Source organism: Xenopus tropicalis, chromosome 3 (assembly GCF_000004195.4).
Source record: "Xenopus tropicalis strain Nigerian chromosome 3, UCB_Xtro_10.0, whole genome shotgun sequence".
Classification (NCBI taxonomy): Eukaryota; Metazoa; Chordata; class Amphibia; order Anura; family Pipidae; genus Xenopus; species Xenopus tropicalis.
In genome coordinates, this window is record NC_030679.2 from 64,860,910 (window position 1) to 64,880,549 (window position 19,640).

At 39.1% G+C, this 19,640-nt stretch overlaps 1 protein-coding gene across 1 annotated transcript; it reads left to right on the top strand.

Moving 5' to 3' along the window:
• The first annotated feature begins 2,726 nt into the window (after positions 1–2,726).
• yaf2 (YY1 associated factor 2) lies at positions 2,727–10,494 on the top strand. The gene is made up of 4 exons (NM_203566.1): positions 2,727–2,847; positions 3,019–3,144; positions 7,507–7,659; positions 9,972–10,494. Exons 1-4 carry the CDS (start codon positions 2,822–2,824, stop codon positions 10,207–10,209), a joined length of 543 nt encoding a protein of 180 aa, NP_988897.1. The 5' UTR covers positions 2,727–2,821; the 3' UTR covers positions 10,210–10,494.
• The last annotated feature ends 9,146 nt before the right edge of the window (positions 10,495–19,640 follow it).

A 19,640-nucleotide genomic window follows, 5' to 3' on the forward strand; every position in this document is an offset into this window, starting at 1 on the left:
GACCCCACTGCTGACACAGAGACATAAAAAAAAGCAAGACTACAGTTTGCCAAAATCAGGGGCGGGTCAAGCCGTCCGGGCGCCCACCTCGCTGCCCCGCCCCCTCCATTGGCACGCATGCGCAGTTCGGGGGGGGCGATGCCGTGGGTCATTGCCCCCGCCACTTGTCATTAGCGGCGGGGGCAATGGCAAAGTAGGGGAACTAGTGGTAGGCAGCAGAGTCTTCTGCCTGGCGCCCCCTAATCATTGCGCCCTAGGCAGCTGCCTCTTCTGCCTACCCCTAGTTCCGGCCCTGGCCAAAATGTACTTGAGTAAGCCACAATCCTTCTGGGAAAACGTCTTGTGAACAGATGAGACCAAGATAGAGCTTTTTGGCAAAGCACATCATTCTGCTCTTTACCGAAAACAGAGGCCTACAAAGAAAAGAACACAGTACCTTCAGTGAAATATGGTGGAAGTTCAATGATGTTTTGGGATTGTTTTGCTGCCTCTGGCACTAGGTGCCTTGAATGTGTGCAAGAATGAAGAAAACAGCAGCACTCCGGTTGTTTTGAAAAATGTGAATCTTTACTAAGTGCCAAAGGCAACGTTTCGGGCTTCACTCCAGCCCTTTATCAATGTGAATGTGAATATTGAATGTGTGCAAGGCATCATGAAATCTGATGATTACCAAAGGAATTTGGGTCGCACTGTAGAGCCCAGTGCCAGAAAGCTGGGTTTGCATCCGAGATGTTGGGTCTTCTAGCAGGACAATGACCCCAAATATATGTCAAAAAGCACCCAGAAATTGATGGCAACAAAGCGCTAGAGAGTTCAGAAGTGGCCAGCAATGAGTCCAGATCTAAATCCCATTGAACATCTGTGGAGAGATCTTCCAATAAGAGAGACCTGGAGCAGTTTGCAAAGCAAGAGTGGTCCAAAATTCCCGGTGAGAGGTGTAAGAAGCTTATTGATGGTTATAGGAAGCGACTGATTTCAGTTATTTTTTTCCAAAGGGTGTGCAACCAAATATTAAGTTAAGGGTGCCAATAATTTTGTTCAGCCCATTTTTGGAGTTTTGTGTGACATTATGTGCAACTTGCTTTATTGCCTCCCTTTTTTGTTTCGTTCCAATACACACTAAAGGGAATAAACATGTGTATAGCAAAACACGTGTAACTGCAATACTTTTCTGTGAGAAATACTTAATTTTCTTGAAAAATTTCTGGGGTGCCAACAATTTTGGCCATGACTGTATATGTTTAGATTTACATTCTCTGCACTATTGGTTTTGATTCCTGAAACAATTTAGCAGAAAGCAGCTGATTAACATCTACAGGAAATCTGATTTTTTTTATTTTTTGAAGAGTCAAAACCAAAGAAGAAAAAGTTCAACAAACAAATATTTCAATTGCAATAACATTTACAAATAACTTTAAAACCTATCATGCACAGAGATGATTGGTATATTGCAGAAGCGCCATTACAGTTATTAAAGTGATGGTATTTTACAAAATATATAATCTGACAAAATCACTTTTACTTTCCATTCTGTACTCCCAAATCAATGCCAATTCCAATGTCAATGCCCTCCTCACATTTTCCCTTTCAAATAACTGTCTATAATTGTGTCTGTGCATTGGCATCAGGTCCCCAATTCTGGCACATACACAAGATTTTAAAGGTGATACAAAGTTTCCCTTAATAAAAATGTCCACAAAATTGTGCCTGTGCTTGTGACTGTAAATTGTAAGAATGAATGAAAGAAAATGTAAAGTTTATTTTGCTCAAATAAGACAAAAGAATTTGGAATTATTTCTTAAGGTGACAGGTCCCCTATTAAGACCTTACCATTATTCCTTTTCTCATTATTATTCTGATGTCTCCCAAAACATTTTAAGTTCTTTTTAGCAATGTTGTATAATGTCCCTTGAAAGCATATATTTATTTTTCTGTTATTAGGCACATATCATAATTATGATTTTACCTTTAGTTCCTTCCCCCTGTAATAAGTTTATAGCTATTGAGCATTGTATAAACAACCCCCACCCATAATCAAATAGCTACAGTTTCTGTGAGGCTTTCTGATTGGGGGACTAGTGATTTAAAGCTGCATTTTTCTCTTTTACTGACTTATTCACCACCCTCACCAGATGCTTAGGAGAACCACAGGAAGTTGTAAAGTGAAACTGCTTTTAGTTTAGTTATTGCCCTATTGTGTAATACATGGCAACAATATCGCTTAATTAAAACAACTGGGAAAAGTATGTTGAGTACAAGCCCCGTTGAATGCGTCTGTGTTAAACATGCGGATACACAACTCCTCTAAGTTTGCTGTTTAGCTGAGAGGCCCGGCTGCCTTAGCCTTGCATTGCTTTGGCTCAGTATTCTTTAACTCCATTACTGAGGTAGAGACAGAAGAAGAGCCACGGTCCTTTCAGCTACAGTCGTTTGTGTTGATTATGAGACAACCAGCGGTGTTTGCCAGCGCTTCCTCCATCACACGCTACGTGCGCCTACATTTGCCCTGCGCATTTCCTTGTATCCCCGGGCAGATTTCCTTTATGCTCGGACTTTTTCATGTGCGCTTTCTTTTCCATAGTAATGCCGACCATAAGGCAGCCCCTTACGGCCTCTTCTCCGCACATACATCAAGCAAAGTCGCTTTAGTTTTCCAAGCGGCTCTGGTATTGCTTTGTCGGCCTGTTATTGGTCGCGCCAGGTCACGTGTTGCGGTGGACAGCTGGCTGCGGTTGATCGCGGTCGGTGTAGGCGCCCACTCCCGCCTCATAGCCCGGGCTCTCTCCCCGCTCGGCCTGCGCTCAGCTTCCTCTGAAGCAGCATGGGAGACAAGAAGAGTCCGACCAGGTAAGAGCACGGCTAAAGCAAAAAAGGAAGTAGAAGCTGGTGAGAGGCTGCGAGGATTGCCTAGGCAATCTCCTTTTCACTGTGTTAGAAGCGCCCGAGGCCGGGGCTAGGGGAACAGGCCGCCTTGTCAGCGTGTATGCCCTTGTCTCTAACAATTTCCTCTTCCCCCAGGCCGAAGAGGCAGCCGAAGCCTTCATCAGACGAAGGATACTGGGACTGTAGCGTGTGCACTTTTAAGAACAGCGCCGAGGCCTTCAAGTGCCTGATGTGCGATGTACGCAAGGGAACCTCTACCCGGTGAGCGAGCCCGCCACACAATAACAGCACAGCCTCCTCACTTACTGACATTGTCTTCTTAGCCAGTCCCCACAATACCGCACTTGCCTCACAATTCTCACAATACCGCACTTGCCTCACATGCCGCACTTCCTATCCTGTAGTAACATTGCTGCTGCTGCTACACAATAACAACACATCCGTTTGTCTGAAACAAACAAGCACACCTTCTGCACGGAACATAAACACACAGCTCGGATGTGAACACATTGCAAGCAAAACACCAGCGCACAAATGGTTAACGAATCCCTGCAAGTATAGTAATTGTGATATATTACAGAATCACTTTAGTTCTCCTGTAATTGTGACATATTACAGGAGAACTAAAGTCATTCAAATGGCTATGCTGTTACCCCTGCCCCTACCCCTGTCTTTGGAAAACGCACTGGACTGCAGAGTGTGTAGTCCCAATCCTCTGTGCCAATTATGTTGGGTGCATATACAGTACAGTAATCACCCCTTTCCAGGGAGCTGCAGCGGATGCTGGGAAACAGGCAAGAAAATGGAGGCAACTGTCAAGTAGTCTGGGACAGTGTGCTTTCTAATGAAGACAAACACCAGTGCAGGGCAGCAGGTTAGAGATTAAAATTATATTTTTACTTTAGTTCTCCAGCAAAGACAAAAATATTTAGTGAAACGGCAACAAGATGCTTTTCCTACATAACACCACATAATAAAAAACAGCATCACTTTCAGTTGTCCTGACACAAGGAAAACTATACCTTCAGAATAATATGATGAAAAGTATTTGTTGGGTATTTAAGTGGCCTATTTAAGAATATTTCCAATCTGGAGCATATATATCAGTAAATATTACCCCTTTTACCTTAAGCTGCCGTTTTGTGATGGTCTGTGTGCTCCCTCAGAGATCACCTGGCCAAAAATATTGCATCTCTAACTTTAACAGGAAGTAGTGTGGTAGTAAAAGACAGAACTTCTGTTAATTGGCTGGTATGATGTATGTGTGCCCCATGAATCATGAAAATCATATAATCTGGTGTGGTGGTAGCCCTTAGTACTTAAAATTCCAGTTTTCTATTTTGGAATGACACATACTACTAAAAAAGGTTATTTTTCTAAAAATGGTTTATTTAGATAAAGTAGAGTTTTATATGTTAGCTGTTTTTTTTAATAAATATATAAGAAGTCCTCACGACAGCACCTCACTCCAAAATGCAATTAGATAGCCACCCTTGTGCACAGAATACAAAATAAAACACAACCAGCACCAAGGGTCTTATAGTTCAAACAATCTCAAGTGTATTGCATGTATAACCAACGTTTCAGTCCCTTTTCGGACTTTTTTCGAAAGTGTCTGTTATACATGCAATACACTTGAGATTGTTTGAACTATAAGACCCTTGGTGCTGGTTGTGTTTAAGTTTATTTATATATCCAAAAAAGACCAGCAACACCGAGTTATATTCCAAAAACAATTGTGTATTAAAAACGCATAAACAGCCACAATTGATTGATTTTGGAATATAACTCGGTGCTGCTGGTCTTTTTTGGATATTTAAATCATTTACCTTGCACCGGAGCTAAGAGCTGAAGCAGAGTGCCACCCTGGGTTCACTATATATATATATATATATATATATATATATATATATATAATCTCTTAGGTTTTTTTTTTTTTAAAGAGACCTACATTGTTCTGGGGTATGCTTTTCCTTTAAAGGAACAGTAACACCAAAAAATGAATAAAAGTAGCCAAAATATAATGTGCTGCTGCCCTGCACTGGTAAAAGTTGTGTGTTTACTTCAGAAAGTCTACTATAATTTATATAAATAAGCTGCTATGTAGCCATGGGGGCAGCCATTCAAAGGAGAAAAGGCACCAGCACATAGCAGATAACAGATAAGTTCTGTAGAATACAATAGTGTTTTATCTGTTATCTGCTATGTAACCTGTGCCTTTTTTCCAGCTTGAATGGCTGCCCCCGTGGCTACACAGCAGCTTACTATATAAATTATAGTAGTGTTACTGTAGCAAACACACCAGTTTTACCAGTGCAGGGCAACAGTGCATTATATTTTTATTACTTTAAAGCTCTTGCATTTTTTGGTGTTACTGTTCCTTTAAGCCAGAGGTATCTCCCCTGTGGCTAGGGCTGTTATCTGATGGTAAAAATAGACTTTGTCAAAAGGCAAAATATCCCTTTTGGCAAAAGGGATATTAAGGAAAGGGCAGTTACATTTATTGGTTTCTCAGAAAAAGGTGTCCTTATTGTTGAAATGCATCTGATAGTTTTAAACTTTTAAATTAAGCTCCATTGTTTCAGTGTCAGTGCCTATACACTGGCTGACCTACCAACTGCCCCATTATTTAGTTTGGCTATCCGCTTGCTAAGAAGTGACAGCAGGAGTAGTTTTCAAAAATGATGAAAACAGCAGCACTCCAGTTGTTTTGAAAAATGTGAATCTTTACTCAAGTTCCAAAGGCAACGTTTCGGGCTTCAATCCAGCCCTTTATTAAGCCTATTAGTACAAATACAAACAAGTGTTTAAATACCCACAGGAAGAGGAGGATCAGTCCATATTCACCTCCATTTAACCCATAATATTCTGTGAATATATTTAGTGCACACAATGAAATGTAGTAGTTTTCAATCCAGATAGAGCAACTAAAATCCAGTAGGATCATTGGATTGTCTGTTGAAAGTGATTCCTGATTATCCTCCTGTGTAAGAACTAAAGTAATTGTATTCTAAACAGTTTGTAATTTTTCTGCTACTAAAGGCCCCCATACATGGGCCGATATCGGTCCCTTGGACCGACTCGGCAGCTTATCTGCCCCTGTAGGGGCAGAAACGAGCGGACTGGCTGAACGATATCTGGCCTGAAATTGGCCAGATATCGATCGGCCAGGTTAAAAGATTCAGTCGGATCGGGGGTCCCTGAACCAAACGATCGGATTATTTATTTTTTTTTAACTTCTAGCTCCCCGATATCGCCCACCCGTAGGTGGGGATACCGGGGGAAGATCCGCTCGCTTGGCGATCTCGCCAAACGAGCGGATCTTACCGTGTATGGGGACCATTAAATGTGGCCCTATAGCCCAATTTCAGCTTGAATGGCTGGTTTCATGACAGCTAATATATATAAGCAGTTGTACGGCTTCTAAAGCAAACACACACAGTAAGATACATTATATTTAAAGGGGACTTACATCCTTGTTTTTAAATTTACATTGCTTAAAAATTTTGTACTGTTCACAGAGACAGCTCTTGGCATTTTGTCACAATTTTTTCCAGTTGCGTAAGTCGAAATTCCCATAAATCAGTAATTATGTGAGCAATGTGTAAGAGAGAGAATTAGTTTACAAATTTACAAAGACCACTTATGAAAATAGCTAGAATCTTGGTCATAAAACATGGAAAACCTGCTGTTTTTGAGAAAAGAAAGGAGGTTCTATTAATACACCTTTGTATGCAAGGACAAAATTACTTTCTCAAACAATGCCCTCTTATGTATTTTTTCCTTGTAACCATAGAAGATATTTCCATTTAAAGAAAGATTCGTCCAAATACCAAACTGATGTGTTTGTGACAAAAAGTCACTTGAATTTTGGGATTGGTTTGGCCTGACGCATGAATTTGGCCAAATCAGAATCCTGCTGAGAAAGACTGAATCCTGGATACGGTGCATCCCTAGTTTTAAACAAACTAGTGATGCAAACTCCACCCACAAAGCTAAATTATTGACTGGGGAACGCAGTCCTTTTCTTGAAAATGGCATTTTGGTATGAAATTAGTTCTGTGAGCCCCAAAATCATTAATTTATAGTTCATTCCCTTATATCATAGTGTCTCTTTCCTGCAGTTTCTGGTTGTATGACTGGGGTACACAGATAATCTGTACTTGCCAAGGAAAATGTATGGATAAAACAGGCAGCAGAAAAAACAGCAATGAGAGAGGTTTTAAAATTCAATTATGTGGCCATCTGAAACTGCAGAATCTAGGGTGCAATGTGTGCTTCAAGGAAGACAGAACAGACTACAAAATGAGCTGCTAGAAAATTATTTCCCCCAAAGAAAACAATGTAATTCAGTGATCAGACCTTAAACATACTTTTTAAATTGGTACAAATGCAGCTGTACCAATACAGGCCTTTTTTGTTTTAATATGCATTCAGTTGGTTATATGAATATGATGATTCATTTCTGTTTACAAATTTCTTAAAACACTGCTTTTCCCTTCCCTCTTCAATTCCCACTTGATCCTTTTGAGAAAGCAATTTTTTACTTTTTAATATACAGGTTTCCACATTTTAAGCATTGCCGTAAAAGTACAATTGCAAATTTTCATTTTTTCCTTATAGAAAACCTCGACCTGTTTCCCAGTTGGTTGCACAACAAGTAACCCAGCAGTTTGTGCCTCCCATGCAAACAAAGAAAGAGAAAAAAGATAAAATTGAGAAGGAAAAGAGTGAAAAGGAAACCATGATCAAGAAGAATAGCCATAAGAAGACAAGGTATTTTTTTTATAAATTAGCTTGTACACAGCAGAATTCTAAGATTATTTGCAATTGGCCTTTCTATATTTTTTTTTGTGATTTTTAAAATAGATACAAAAAGCTCCACCTTTAAACTGCTAACTGGTTGCAGCAAGTCAGCATTCAGGAAGATCAGTAAGAGAGGGCCAAAAAAGAATGACAAATATGAATAAAACAATTTAACCCTTGGTTGGCGGGGGTCAGTGACTGTGACAAGAAGCTAGCCTTTTCATTTTGAAACCATTTTCACAACAGTTTAAAATAAATAATGAAAACCAATTGTAAAGTTGCTTTGAGTAGGTTGCTCTGTAACCATACTGATGTATTTGATCTGTAATTCTCTTGCGCTGTCACTGCCTTTTTTATTTTTGCAGTGGTTAACACTAGGTATAGTGGAATGTCTCTTACAGCACTTACTCAATTGACTTATTGCCAGCAGATACATATATCTGCAGCTTTCTCACATTTCTAGACTACAGACAAATATTTAGTCAAGTCATTCAGTTTTTATTCAAGTAATTCAATATTTTCATTGCAGTGATTATTTTCTGTGTACTGTTCTTGGGAAGTCACTACTGCAATGTCAGTTGTTCATCATATAGTCAGCTTTGACATGAAACCATGGATGAATCTCAACATTATTGCTGTAATAAAGTAGCTCTCTAGAGCTATAACCACAACTACAGTTTTGTTTAGCTAGTACTGATAACTCTATAAGTCCTTAGAAGTTTGATACAGTTGTATTGTTCACATCACTGTTTCAGAAAGAAGTGGACTGAGTTAGTTTTCTGTACCCTCTGTAGATTTGCCATTACCAGTGTAGAATTCTTTTTTGTCTCTTACCCTCAATGAAAACAAAAGTAATTCCAAAATTGTCTGTGCATATGTATGCATATCTTGACCTATGTTGAGTAACAAGGTGGGCATACACAAAATGACTTGCTGCCAAATGGTGAGCAAATCTTTGCCTTTGGTCCTCAGGCCTACAATCTTAGCATTACTTTCCATTCTGCTTAATCTCATTGTGCTTCTTTTAATTTCTTCTCTAAAAATTATTTAACATCAAGAGAAGCACCTACTAATGATGCTTTATAAACTATTATTACACAGATACAGTGAAACCTAACTATGAGGATAAGTATGAAGTGAAAAATAACATGGTTTTCTTCTGACATTTCTCAGTTATATTGCTGTAAATCTTTGGTATATGACCTGTAGTGAGTGTCATGTAGCATATACTGGCATCTGTATGTGTTTACAGATATTTCAGGCTTCAGATTAATATTAAAGTGGCCAAGTTTTTCAGGTCCTGTTTGTCAGGACTTCTTCCCTACCTGCTGCAGACAGCTTGGTTCTTGTCTTTGTATGGTGTTTGCCTACTGGGAGCATACATAAATTAGACACTTTTTTTTCTCACAGGAAATTACTGTGAAAAATTGAAAGCTCCCAGGTGCATTGTAAAATTTTTCTGTAGCAGTAAGGGCTCTGGTACACGGGGAGATTAGTCGCCCGCGGCAAAACTCCCTGCTCGCGGGCGACTAATCTCCCCGAGTTGCCTTCCCCCTGCCATCCCACCGGCGAACATGTAAGTCGCCGGCGGGATGGCAGACGCGGCGGCGCGATTTCGCGCAAATCGCCGAAAAAGACTCGCGAGGCTTTTTCGGCAATTTTCCGAAATCGCCCCGCCGCGTCTGCCATCCCGCCGGCGACTTACATGTTCGCCGGTGGGATGGCAGGGGGAAGGCAACTCGGGGAGATTAGTCGCCCGCGAGCAGGGAGTTTTGCCGCGGGCGACTAATCTCCCCGTGTACCAGAGCCCTAACTGGTGTGTTTGCCTCAGAAAGACTACTATAGTTTATATAAGTTAGCTGCTGTGTAGCCATGGGGGCAGCCATTCAAAGGAGAAAAAGCACAGGTTACTTAGCAGATAACAGATAAACCCCCATTATATGGGGCTTATCTACTAGTTATCTGCTATGTAACCTGTGCCTTTGTCCTTTTTTCCAGCTTGAATGGCTGCCCCCATGGCTACACAGCAGGTTATTTATATAGTAGCTTTTCTGTAGCAAAAACACCAGTTTTCTGCAGAGCAACAGCACATTATATTTAAATTACTTTAAAACACTTTTTTGATGTTACTGTTCCTTTAAAGTAGTTTTTAAAGCCTTTCCTGCTTTGTTTTAGTATATCCTAGTAAGAGCCGTGTCCTAATTTTGCTTATTTTATTATTTGAAATATTCATGAAATTTGTTTCTGGGATAACTAATTTCTGTTTTGTTCATTTTCTACAGGCCACGATTAAAAAATGTGGATAGAAGCAGTGCCCAACATTTGGAGGTTACAGTTGGTGATCTGACAGTCATTATTACAGACTTTAAGGAGAAAACTAAGTCACCTCCCACATCCAGTGCTACGTGCGCGGATCAGCACAGTCAAAGTGGCTCTGGCTCTGAAAACACAGAGAGAGGGATATCCAGGTCATCTTCACCTAGAGGAGAAGCTTCATCCATCAATGGAGAATCCCATTAATTTTTTTTTCTCCACCCGTTTTTCTGTTCACTCGAACATCTTCTGGCAGTAGTTAAAACGTTTTCATGAAAAGAATGACCTAATGAAAAACTGGTATTTTTTTAATAGTTAAGTATGCACTTATTTTCTTATTTGTGCATTTATAGGTGCACCATTAAATTTCACATACAGTTGGGAGTCTGGTCCAAAGTCAGCCTGTAAACATATTAAGACTGTCATATCTTTAGTTTTCACATATAATATGTGAAAAGTAAACAGAAAATAAACCTTACCTTTTTGTAAAAATGTTAGATTATGAAAATCCTATTTAAAATAGTTTGTTTTCACTAGTTAAGAAGGTAAATAAGGAAAAAAAATCTGAGCCACAAATGTAAGCAAGTAGCAAATGTTGTTATACATCAAGTGTAAAATATGGCCTCTAGTTGGATAGCCTTAAAGGAGAACTAACCCCTAAAAAAAAATATGGCTAAAAATGCCATATTTTTATATACTGTACCTACTGCGATAGCCTACAGTTTCAGAATCACCATAAAAGCAATGATCCAGGACTTAAAACTTGTCACAGGGGCTCCCCATCTTGGAAACTGTCTACTAGACTCAAATGCTCAATGTACTCTGAGCATCACAAATCGTCAATCAGAAAATGAGACTTGCCTATCATTTAAGCTGATGCTACAGGGCTGATTATTCAATTCTGATGCTAGTTGGTTTCTGAGCTGCCATGTATCTGTATTAATTACTAATCATCCTTAAATTGTGACATTTATATTCTATATACAGTATATTGTGAGTAGGTCCCTAAGCTCAGGTAAGTGACAGCAGCACAGAGCATGTGCAGTTAATCGGCAAAATAGAAGATGGGGAGCTACTGGGGCATCTTTGAGGTCTGTCGTTGCCCATAATCTTCAGTTCCTAATTTAAAGGAGAAATTAAACCTAACTAAAGAAGTAGGGCAGAATTGCTGTACATTATTTTGCCAAAACATAATGTGCAGCATTTCTGCCCTACTTCTTTAGTTAGTATTTCTTCAATTCCTAATTTAAAGTAGAAGTAAAGCCTGTGTCAAATAACACCCTTTTTCATAATTGATGTTTTGGGTTTTTTTTTTTTTTTTTTTTTTATAAAAGGGATAAGACCTCACTTGCACATCCTGGCACTCCAGTAGTGATCTTTTATGCTGGAGGGCACTTTCCCATTTAACTTGTGAACAAGAAGAGAGCGGTAGCACTCGGACCAATTAATAGCGGGGCAAGCCCTTGCGAATGTTATTGCGGACATGCAACATTTCGGGGAGAGATGACAAGCTTACGCAATAAAATTCACAAGGGCTTGTACTGCTATTACTTGCTCCAAGTACCAGCGCTCTTTTCTTGAGGAGTTGGTTTTTTTTTGTCCTTTTAGAGGTTCAGTTTTCTTTAAGGTATTATAAGGCTACTATAACACAGGGTGTATTTTTTCAGCTGGCTGAAAGAGGCCGTTATTGCACAACACAATACTATTTCAAGTGAATGGGAGCAACAAAAAAGGGTGCTGTTAGCCAGCCCTATCTGACATTTGTAAGGTTTATGGCACACGGTAGAGAAGTGTCCAAATGATATCTTGCCACCGCCATTTACATTAATAAAATCCATCTGTCACCATGGGTGAAAGGTATATTTTACCTCAAAATTGTATGCATAATCAGTTTGGGCAGTTCTTCATTGGCAGAATACAGAAACTATGGCTTGTGTGCCATAAGCCAAAGTCTGAAAAACATCTGCACTCAAAATACCCCCGTCTTTACTGCTAATGCTACTCAATAAAAAGCATGGCTTGTGAAGGAAATCAAGCAGTCACCAGCTTACTTCCAGTCAAAAATGCTTCTCATTGAGTGGAGGTCCATCTGTCACTGCACCATGTGCTTCACAAACGTATGTTTAGCAGTGGTGACAGGTGTCCTGACTGCCTTTGGCCTTTAGGTTCAGTGGTTTGCTTATTCTGCCTCAGCCAGACCCCTTATTTCTTTCAATGTTACAAAATTAGACATAGGTCTCTCCAGACCTTGAGAAGATATGTAGAATCTCTCTGTTGTTTACTGGCAGAAGGAAGCAGAGACAGTTGATTACTAGAAAATAAAAATAAATTAGATCACCATAACTGTAAACTTTTTCTCTAACACTATACTACGGTGTAGTATAACACAGTATTATACATTTAGACACGATTTTAATGCCTGTGTGTGTGTGTGTGTATATATATTTTATATATATATATATATATATATATATATATATATATATATATATATATATATATATATATATATATAATCAGTAATACACAGTTATTTTACAAAGTACAGCACTCAATATGTACAAAATGTATTTATTGGTATTGGTTGGGGGTTTTAATCAATAAATACACTTTGGCGGTGTAAAAAAAAAAAAAAATAAAGACCTGCACTGTGCTGTACTTTGTAATATACACATATATATTTACAAATACATGCATACAATTTTTGAGGCAACAGAATTTCTAAATGTAAACATATTTTATTTGAGGCACAGGTTCTGTTTTTTTTTTTTGCACTGAGTTTGCTATCAGCTCTGCTGTTTTCTGCCATATATTATCTGTCTTAAACACGTAGTCTGTCCTTGGTGGAACTTGATCATACAAATTCATGACCTACCAGAAAAAGTGCATGTATTGTCTTCTATAAATGTTATTCTTTCTAGAAATGCGGCACATTTTTAAAAATCCTGACTGAAGCTGCCCATACATGCCCAGATTTGGTTGGAGAGTTTGGATGATTTCTACCATACTGCCTGACCATCTAGCCATGTATACCAGGGTTGAAGGTTGATTTTTACAGACCATCCTGCAGTGCTGGATCACAGATGATCCATGCTGTTTTAAAGTTTCATTGCTGGTGCACCATGTAGGCAAGTGCATGGTTCAGGGTCAGATAAGGAAGTAAAGAGGAGATGTAGCTCTTGTTCACTTCCTGTATTTCAAATTGTTTGGGCCGTTTGTCTAAAAAAATGGAATAAATGTGGGTATTCACAGGTAAGGTCATTTGGCTTTACCGGTCCTATAACCCATTGCCTGCCAAGAAAATTCACAGCCTGCCAAGGCCGTAGCACATTTGTTTCTGTGTTTAAGGTTAATCTACAGGAAAAACTGTTGCCTAGCGTGCCTATGTGTTTTTCCCAAAGCATCCTTAACCTGCAAAAACTACCGGCAGGGAAAATTAAAGATGTAGGCTTTAAGTAATGTGGTGTAATAACATTTGCAGTATTTGAGAATTCATTACCTTTACTGCAAAATCAGACCTCTTAAATGTGTAGAATACAGTTCTAGTTTTATCCTTTGTACTGGTTTCAGAAAATTCATTGGAATTGAAAGAAAAGCTTTTGTAGTCTTAAATGTTACAAATTCATGTTCATGTGCCATGGAAGTGTAGTGGAATATTTGTCATGCAGTGTTATTAGTAAACCCATTCTTACTTTTAGGCTAGTCAATACTAACACATTTTGAGATATTTCCTATGGGCATGTTATAATAATTTTATATGGCAAGTCAAACTGCCTAAAGCTGTATTATTTTGGAAGTTGTGGTTCATGGTAACCTATACAAGTTAAAATTTCAGTTTTTATCAATTGCTGCAACAGGAATTTTAGTGGTTATCTTAATGCACCTGCTGGTACTTGGTGTGAATTAAATAGGATAAAAATATAAAATAAAGCCTTTGTATGAACTTATGCCAGTTTTTTGTATATATGTTTTTTTTTTTGTACATTTTACCTAGATTATGTTGCTCACTGTAAAAAGTTGGCAGCTCATTTGCAAAACACTATGTCTTTGTTTTTACACTGGATTTCGTTCTTTGAATTTCCATGTGTTACTTAAAAGGGTCCTTCATCCAAAATCTGTTACTTTGTATAAATAAAGAGTATGTCATTCTAAGTACCTTTTCAGTATACATTAATTAAATGTTTTTGTAATTGCAGTTAACAGTATTTGTTTATCTTTTTTTTTTTCTGGTCTGACTTTTGGAACAATGTAAACGTTTGGTTCATCAGAACCTTTGAGGAGTTGGGATGGTAGAGAATGTAAGGGCTCTGGTACACGGGGAGATTAGTCGCCCGCGGCAAAACTCCCTGCTCGCGGGCGACTAATCTCCCCGAGTTGCCTTCCCTCTGCCATCCCACCGGCGAACATGTAAGTCGCCGGCGGGATGGCAGACGCGGCGGCGCGATTTCGCGCAAATCGCCGAAAAAGACTCGCGAGGCTTTTTCGGCGATTTCCCGAAATCGCCTCGCCGCGTCTGCCATCCCGCCGGCGACTTACATGTTCGCCGGTGGGATGGCAGAGGGAAGGCAACTCGGGGAGATTAGTCGCCCGCGAGCAGGGAGTTTTGCCGCGGGCGACTAATCTCCCCGTGTACCAGAGCCCTTAGAAGACTTAAGCTTTTAATAACAATTTCATTTATAATTAACTTTAAAACCATTGTTTTTTTTATTAATCTATATTGGAAAGTTGGCTAGAACTGCATTTTTTACTATGCAAAAAACAAATTTTGGTTGTAGGACTACTTTAACAAAAAAAAACTCTTATTTGAAATCAGGTATTTACTATCATAAGGAAAAATGTATTTAGTATTGTCTTACATTTACGTTTTCCAAAATTGTAATTTTTTTCCTTAGTATTGTATACTGTTTGACTTGTCATTTTCATTGCTACAGTTATATGAAATGTTGCACAACATTGAGGAGGAAAAGACATATTTTGTTTTTATATTGATGTTTAATATTGCCATACCAGATATAGGGCATGAAGATATGTATTTAAAGAAATGTGTAGTAAAATAAGGTGCTCCTTTATTAAAAAGCACATTTTTCTAAAAACACAGATGCATCTTAAAGAGAAAATATACATTTTTGAGGAGGGCTTAGTGTCCATTTATTTTTTTACAAAATAAACATCTGCATACTCAGCCTATTATGTGTACAGCTGATAAATTCACTGCATGTTTGCATTTATACATATGAGTGGGAGTTTGCCTTGGGCAAGTAACTTTTAAATGCTCCTTGGAAAATAGTTGTGGCACCATCTATATACAATTTAAAGATGTGCTGATGTGTTACGTGCCGAGGCAAGAGCACTATTAATTACAGCTTCTATGTATAAGGGCAGATATTAAGAAAGACAATTTTTCTGTATGCATCTTACCTCTCCCCGCTTTAGATTATTAAAGGCTTGTGGTCAATACTAGCTATGGTTCTGCTCCTGTATACTAAAACTGCAGCTGCTCCACCACTACTCTTGCTAAGCAGACACAAACTGTCCCTCCAACTTTTGCTGAAATACACATTGTAATTTAGAGGAACAGAGCCAGCATCTGGATCTACTGTATAGTCAGATCTGATATCAATCTGCTGTCCAAGGTCAGTGGGCAATCTGCTCATTATCAACATTTTAGAAAGCATCCTTTCTTGGGGAAAAGAAATAACCTCCATTAAGAATATTAATCATGTAAGTCTTTGTTATTAAAAATGTGTGCTCTTTAATATAAAAAGTACTTTTATGTATGGTTGTCTTTATACATTTTTGTGGTTCACCAGCAGCACAGCTTGGATCCTCAAAACAAGGCTCAACTTTGCTTTCACTTTGTTTAAGGGTACCAAGATCTTTTAAAATGGTATGCCTTGTGATATCAAAATTTCAGTAATCTTTATTTCACAAAACTTTTGGTGCTGTAAAAGTGTGCTCACTTTTGATTTAAATCAACCTTGCTTTAATTATTTCTGATTTTAATCTCCCTGAATGTGTTTTTTCTTTTAACTCTAGTGCTGTCGTATATGATAGCTGAAATGAATGTACAGTAATCGCTTACAGTTATGGTTTAAGAACCATTTTATCATGTCAGAATGCAGCAACTAGGGCAACCTTTTAGTGTACATTGTTATAGTTTGATGAAGGGCAGCGTTGCCTTGTGCTGTGATCAGTTTTCAGTCCCTCTGTTGTACAGTAGGCAAAAGTAATATCGGCTATGTGTTTCCATTGTTCATTTAAGGATAGCCTGCTGATGAAAATAATTTCCTCACTTAGTATCTTGTACTTGTACCAATAATATATATAACTACACATTTTGCATTTTTTTGTTTACAACCGCCATTTTCACGTAGAATAAAAGTGTAATATTACCCCCTGCTAAAGGCCTTTGTATTTCCTGGAACCTGTAATAATTTGACTGTTGCTCAATTGCAGTCATGATCATCAGTCTTACTCGACACTCTATGCACGAAAGGACTGAATATTGTAATATTCTAGTTGTCGAATTAGTTGAGAAATGTGTTAAAATTATTTAAAAATGAATTTGGTATCTTTATTGATATGTTTCTTTTAAGTGATTTTGCCCAATGTTATTACCTTATAATAAATATGACTAAAATCTGTCAAAATGCCATTTCCACCCTAGCCTACCTAAGGGTATGTATCCCCTGGCATTTTAATTCTCAGTTGCCATGTAGTGCATTTCACAGGGCTCAACTGCACATCAGTCTGCACAAAGTAAAATTGATTTCAGAAAAAAAAAATACATTTTGATCTCTTTTTTTAAATCTAATGTATCCATGTGGATACAAAGAAATACAGTTGAATTAGATGGGTTAATTAATATGGTTTTGTACTTGCCTTAATATATTAAAAATTAAAGGGGCTGTTAACTTTTAGTATGATGGGGTATCATAGGTAGTTAGTGCTGCCATCAGTGAGTTCTACTTAGACCAATATATGTGCAGGGAGTATTTATATTTCCCCACTATGTCTGCATGCATTTTTAGGGGGGAAGATTACATTTTCTCCCACATTAAAATATGTGGGCAGGTAGCTTCTGATTCACCCTAGTGTGTATATACAGTAGATTGCAAACCACAACGTATGAATAACTTTCAGACAGTTAAAGATATTTACCTCTTTGCTATAAAACTGCTATTGCAGTTCCCACATCTAAAATAGTGCTGTCCAATTTACATAATAGCATAGTAAGTTAGGTAAAAAAAAAAAAAAAAAGGCACATGTCCATCAAGTTCAACCTTAATGTCTATATAAAACCTGCCTAACTGCTAGTTGATCCAGAGGAAGGAACCCCATCTGAAGTCTCTTTAATTTGCTGAAGAGGGGGAAAAAATTCCTTTCTGACTGCAACATGGCAATCCAACCCATTCTTCAAGCTAAGGCTAATGCCACATGGAGCGTATGGAGCATATTTTCGCCAAGCCGAAAAAACGCTCAAAAATGCCCCTACCTGTGCCTTGCATCAGAATGAATGGAATATGCTTGGGTGCAGGCACATGTAGCCAATATCTGAAAATGTGAAGACTTGCGTTTTTTTGGCAGATATCAGCTACATGTGCCTGCACCCGAGCATATTCCATTCATTTGGGTGCAGGCACAATGTAGGCCGAATTTACAGTAGCGGGGTGTATTCTCAGCAAGCATTTTTCAGCTTGCCCAGAATATGCCACGTGTGGCATTAGCCTTATTTTTTAGCTAGTACGACTGATTCAGGGAGAAAAGTCCGCAAATTCACAGCTCTCACAGTTAAAAATCCTTTCCAAACATTTAAATGGAACCTTCTTTTAATTGGAATGGGTGGCCTTGTGTCAGTAGAAGGACCTACTGGTTAATAAAGCATTATAGAGTTTATTATATGATCCCCTTTAGCCCCTCATCTCCAGTGTAAACAACCCTAACTTGGCCAGTCTTTCATAACTGAGACTTTCCATACCCTTTACCAGCTTAATTGCCCTTCTCTGTAACCTCTTTAACTCCATGTCTGTTTAAGCACTGGAGACCAAAACTGAATGGCATATTCTGAATGGGGCCTTACCAGCGCTCTGTAAAGTGTTAGAATAACACCCCCCCCCCCCCCCCCTGAATTTAGGCCCCTTTTAAAGGACAATGAAAGGTTAATATAAATTAAAATTAAGTCTAAAGGCATTCTTTTTAAGTACTTACTGCATATCTAAATTCCCAGATCCCTGCTTGCTTCTCTGAGATATGGTGCTGGCAGCCTTTAGCAGTGTGAAGACTCCAGTGACATCACTGAAATCTCTCTTCCCTTCCTGTAGGCTGCCAGCAGCAGCCTTCCTATTCTCTGAGCATGTGTGTAACTTGATCCTGTCTCCTGTTCTGAGCTACACATGCCCACCAGCCAATCAGAACTGGCAGAGGGGAGGGAATGAAACACATGCAGTATGAAGCAAGGAGGGAAAGGAAGGGAGAATACCTTTTTAGAGATGGCTGCCTGTTCTAGAAAATGTGAAGTAAGTGTGACTGAGTAAATATTTGATTAGGTGAGCCAAAAGTGTGGCATTTTAACTAAACAATAGGAGGACTATTGGGCAGTATGCTTTTTAAATTTTGACTTGCATTCTCCTTTAATACAGCTCAAACCCTTGTTTGTCCTTGCAACGGCTGCCTGCCATTGCTTGCTACAGCCAAGTTTATTATCTACAAGGTCCTTCTCCATTATGGATTTGCCAAGCACAGTCGCTTGTATATGTTTACATCACAGGTGTATGACATTACATTTACCCACATTAAATCTCATCTGCCACTTGACTGCCCGTTTGTCAAGATCCTGCTGCAAGGATGACACATCCTGGAAAGGACTGGGCTGCAGAGTTTTGTGTCATCTGCAAACTGATACATTACTTATAATACCCTCCCCTAAGTCATTTATGAACAAGTTAAACAAAAGTGGACCCAGTACAGAACCCTGAGGGACCCCGCTGAAAACCTTACTCCAAGTAGAGAATGTACCATTAACAACCACCCTCTGTACCCGATCCTGTAGCCAGTTTCCTATCCATGTGCAAACGACTTCAGTAAGAACAACAGATCTTAGTTTAGAAAGCAGTTGTTTGTGGGGCACGTTATAAAATTCTTTGGCAAAGTCCAAAAAGATCAAATCTATTGATAGCACAGCAACCCCCAGCACATAATTACACACCACAGAGACCTCTTAACAAGTATTTCCAAATGCTAACAACTCCCAGAATAAACTCCTACCAGGTTCACCTCCCACAGGCAGAGTATGGCGCACACACAGGCAGCATAGGGCAGGTATAGTACGGCACACACAGGCAGCATAGTGCAGACAGAATATGGCACACACAGGCAGGGTACGGCTGGCAGAGTATGGCACACACAGGCAGCATTGGACAGGCAGACTATGGCACACACTGGCAGGGTAGGGCAGGCAGAGTAAGGCCCTAAGCTGCCTGTGTGTGCCATACTCTGCCTGAACTATGCTGCCTGTGGGAGGTGACCCTGGCAGGGGTTTGTTCTGGGAGTTTGTTAGCATTTGGAAATAGTCATTATATGGTCCCTAAAGTGTGTAATTATATGCAGGGGGTTGCTTTGTTATCCACATGGGAGGAGGT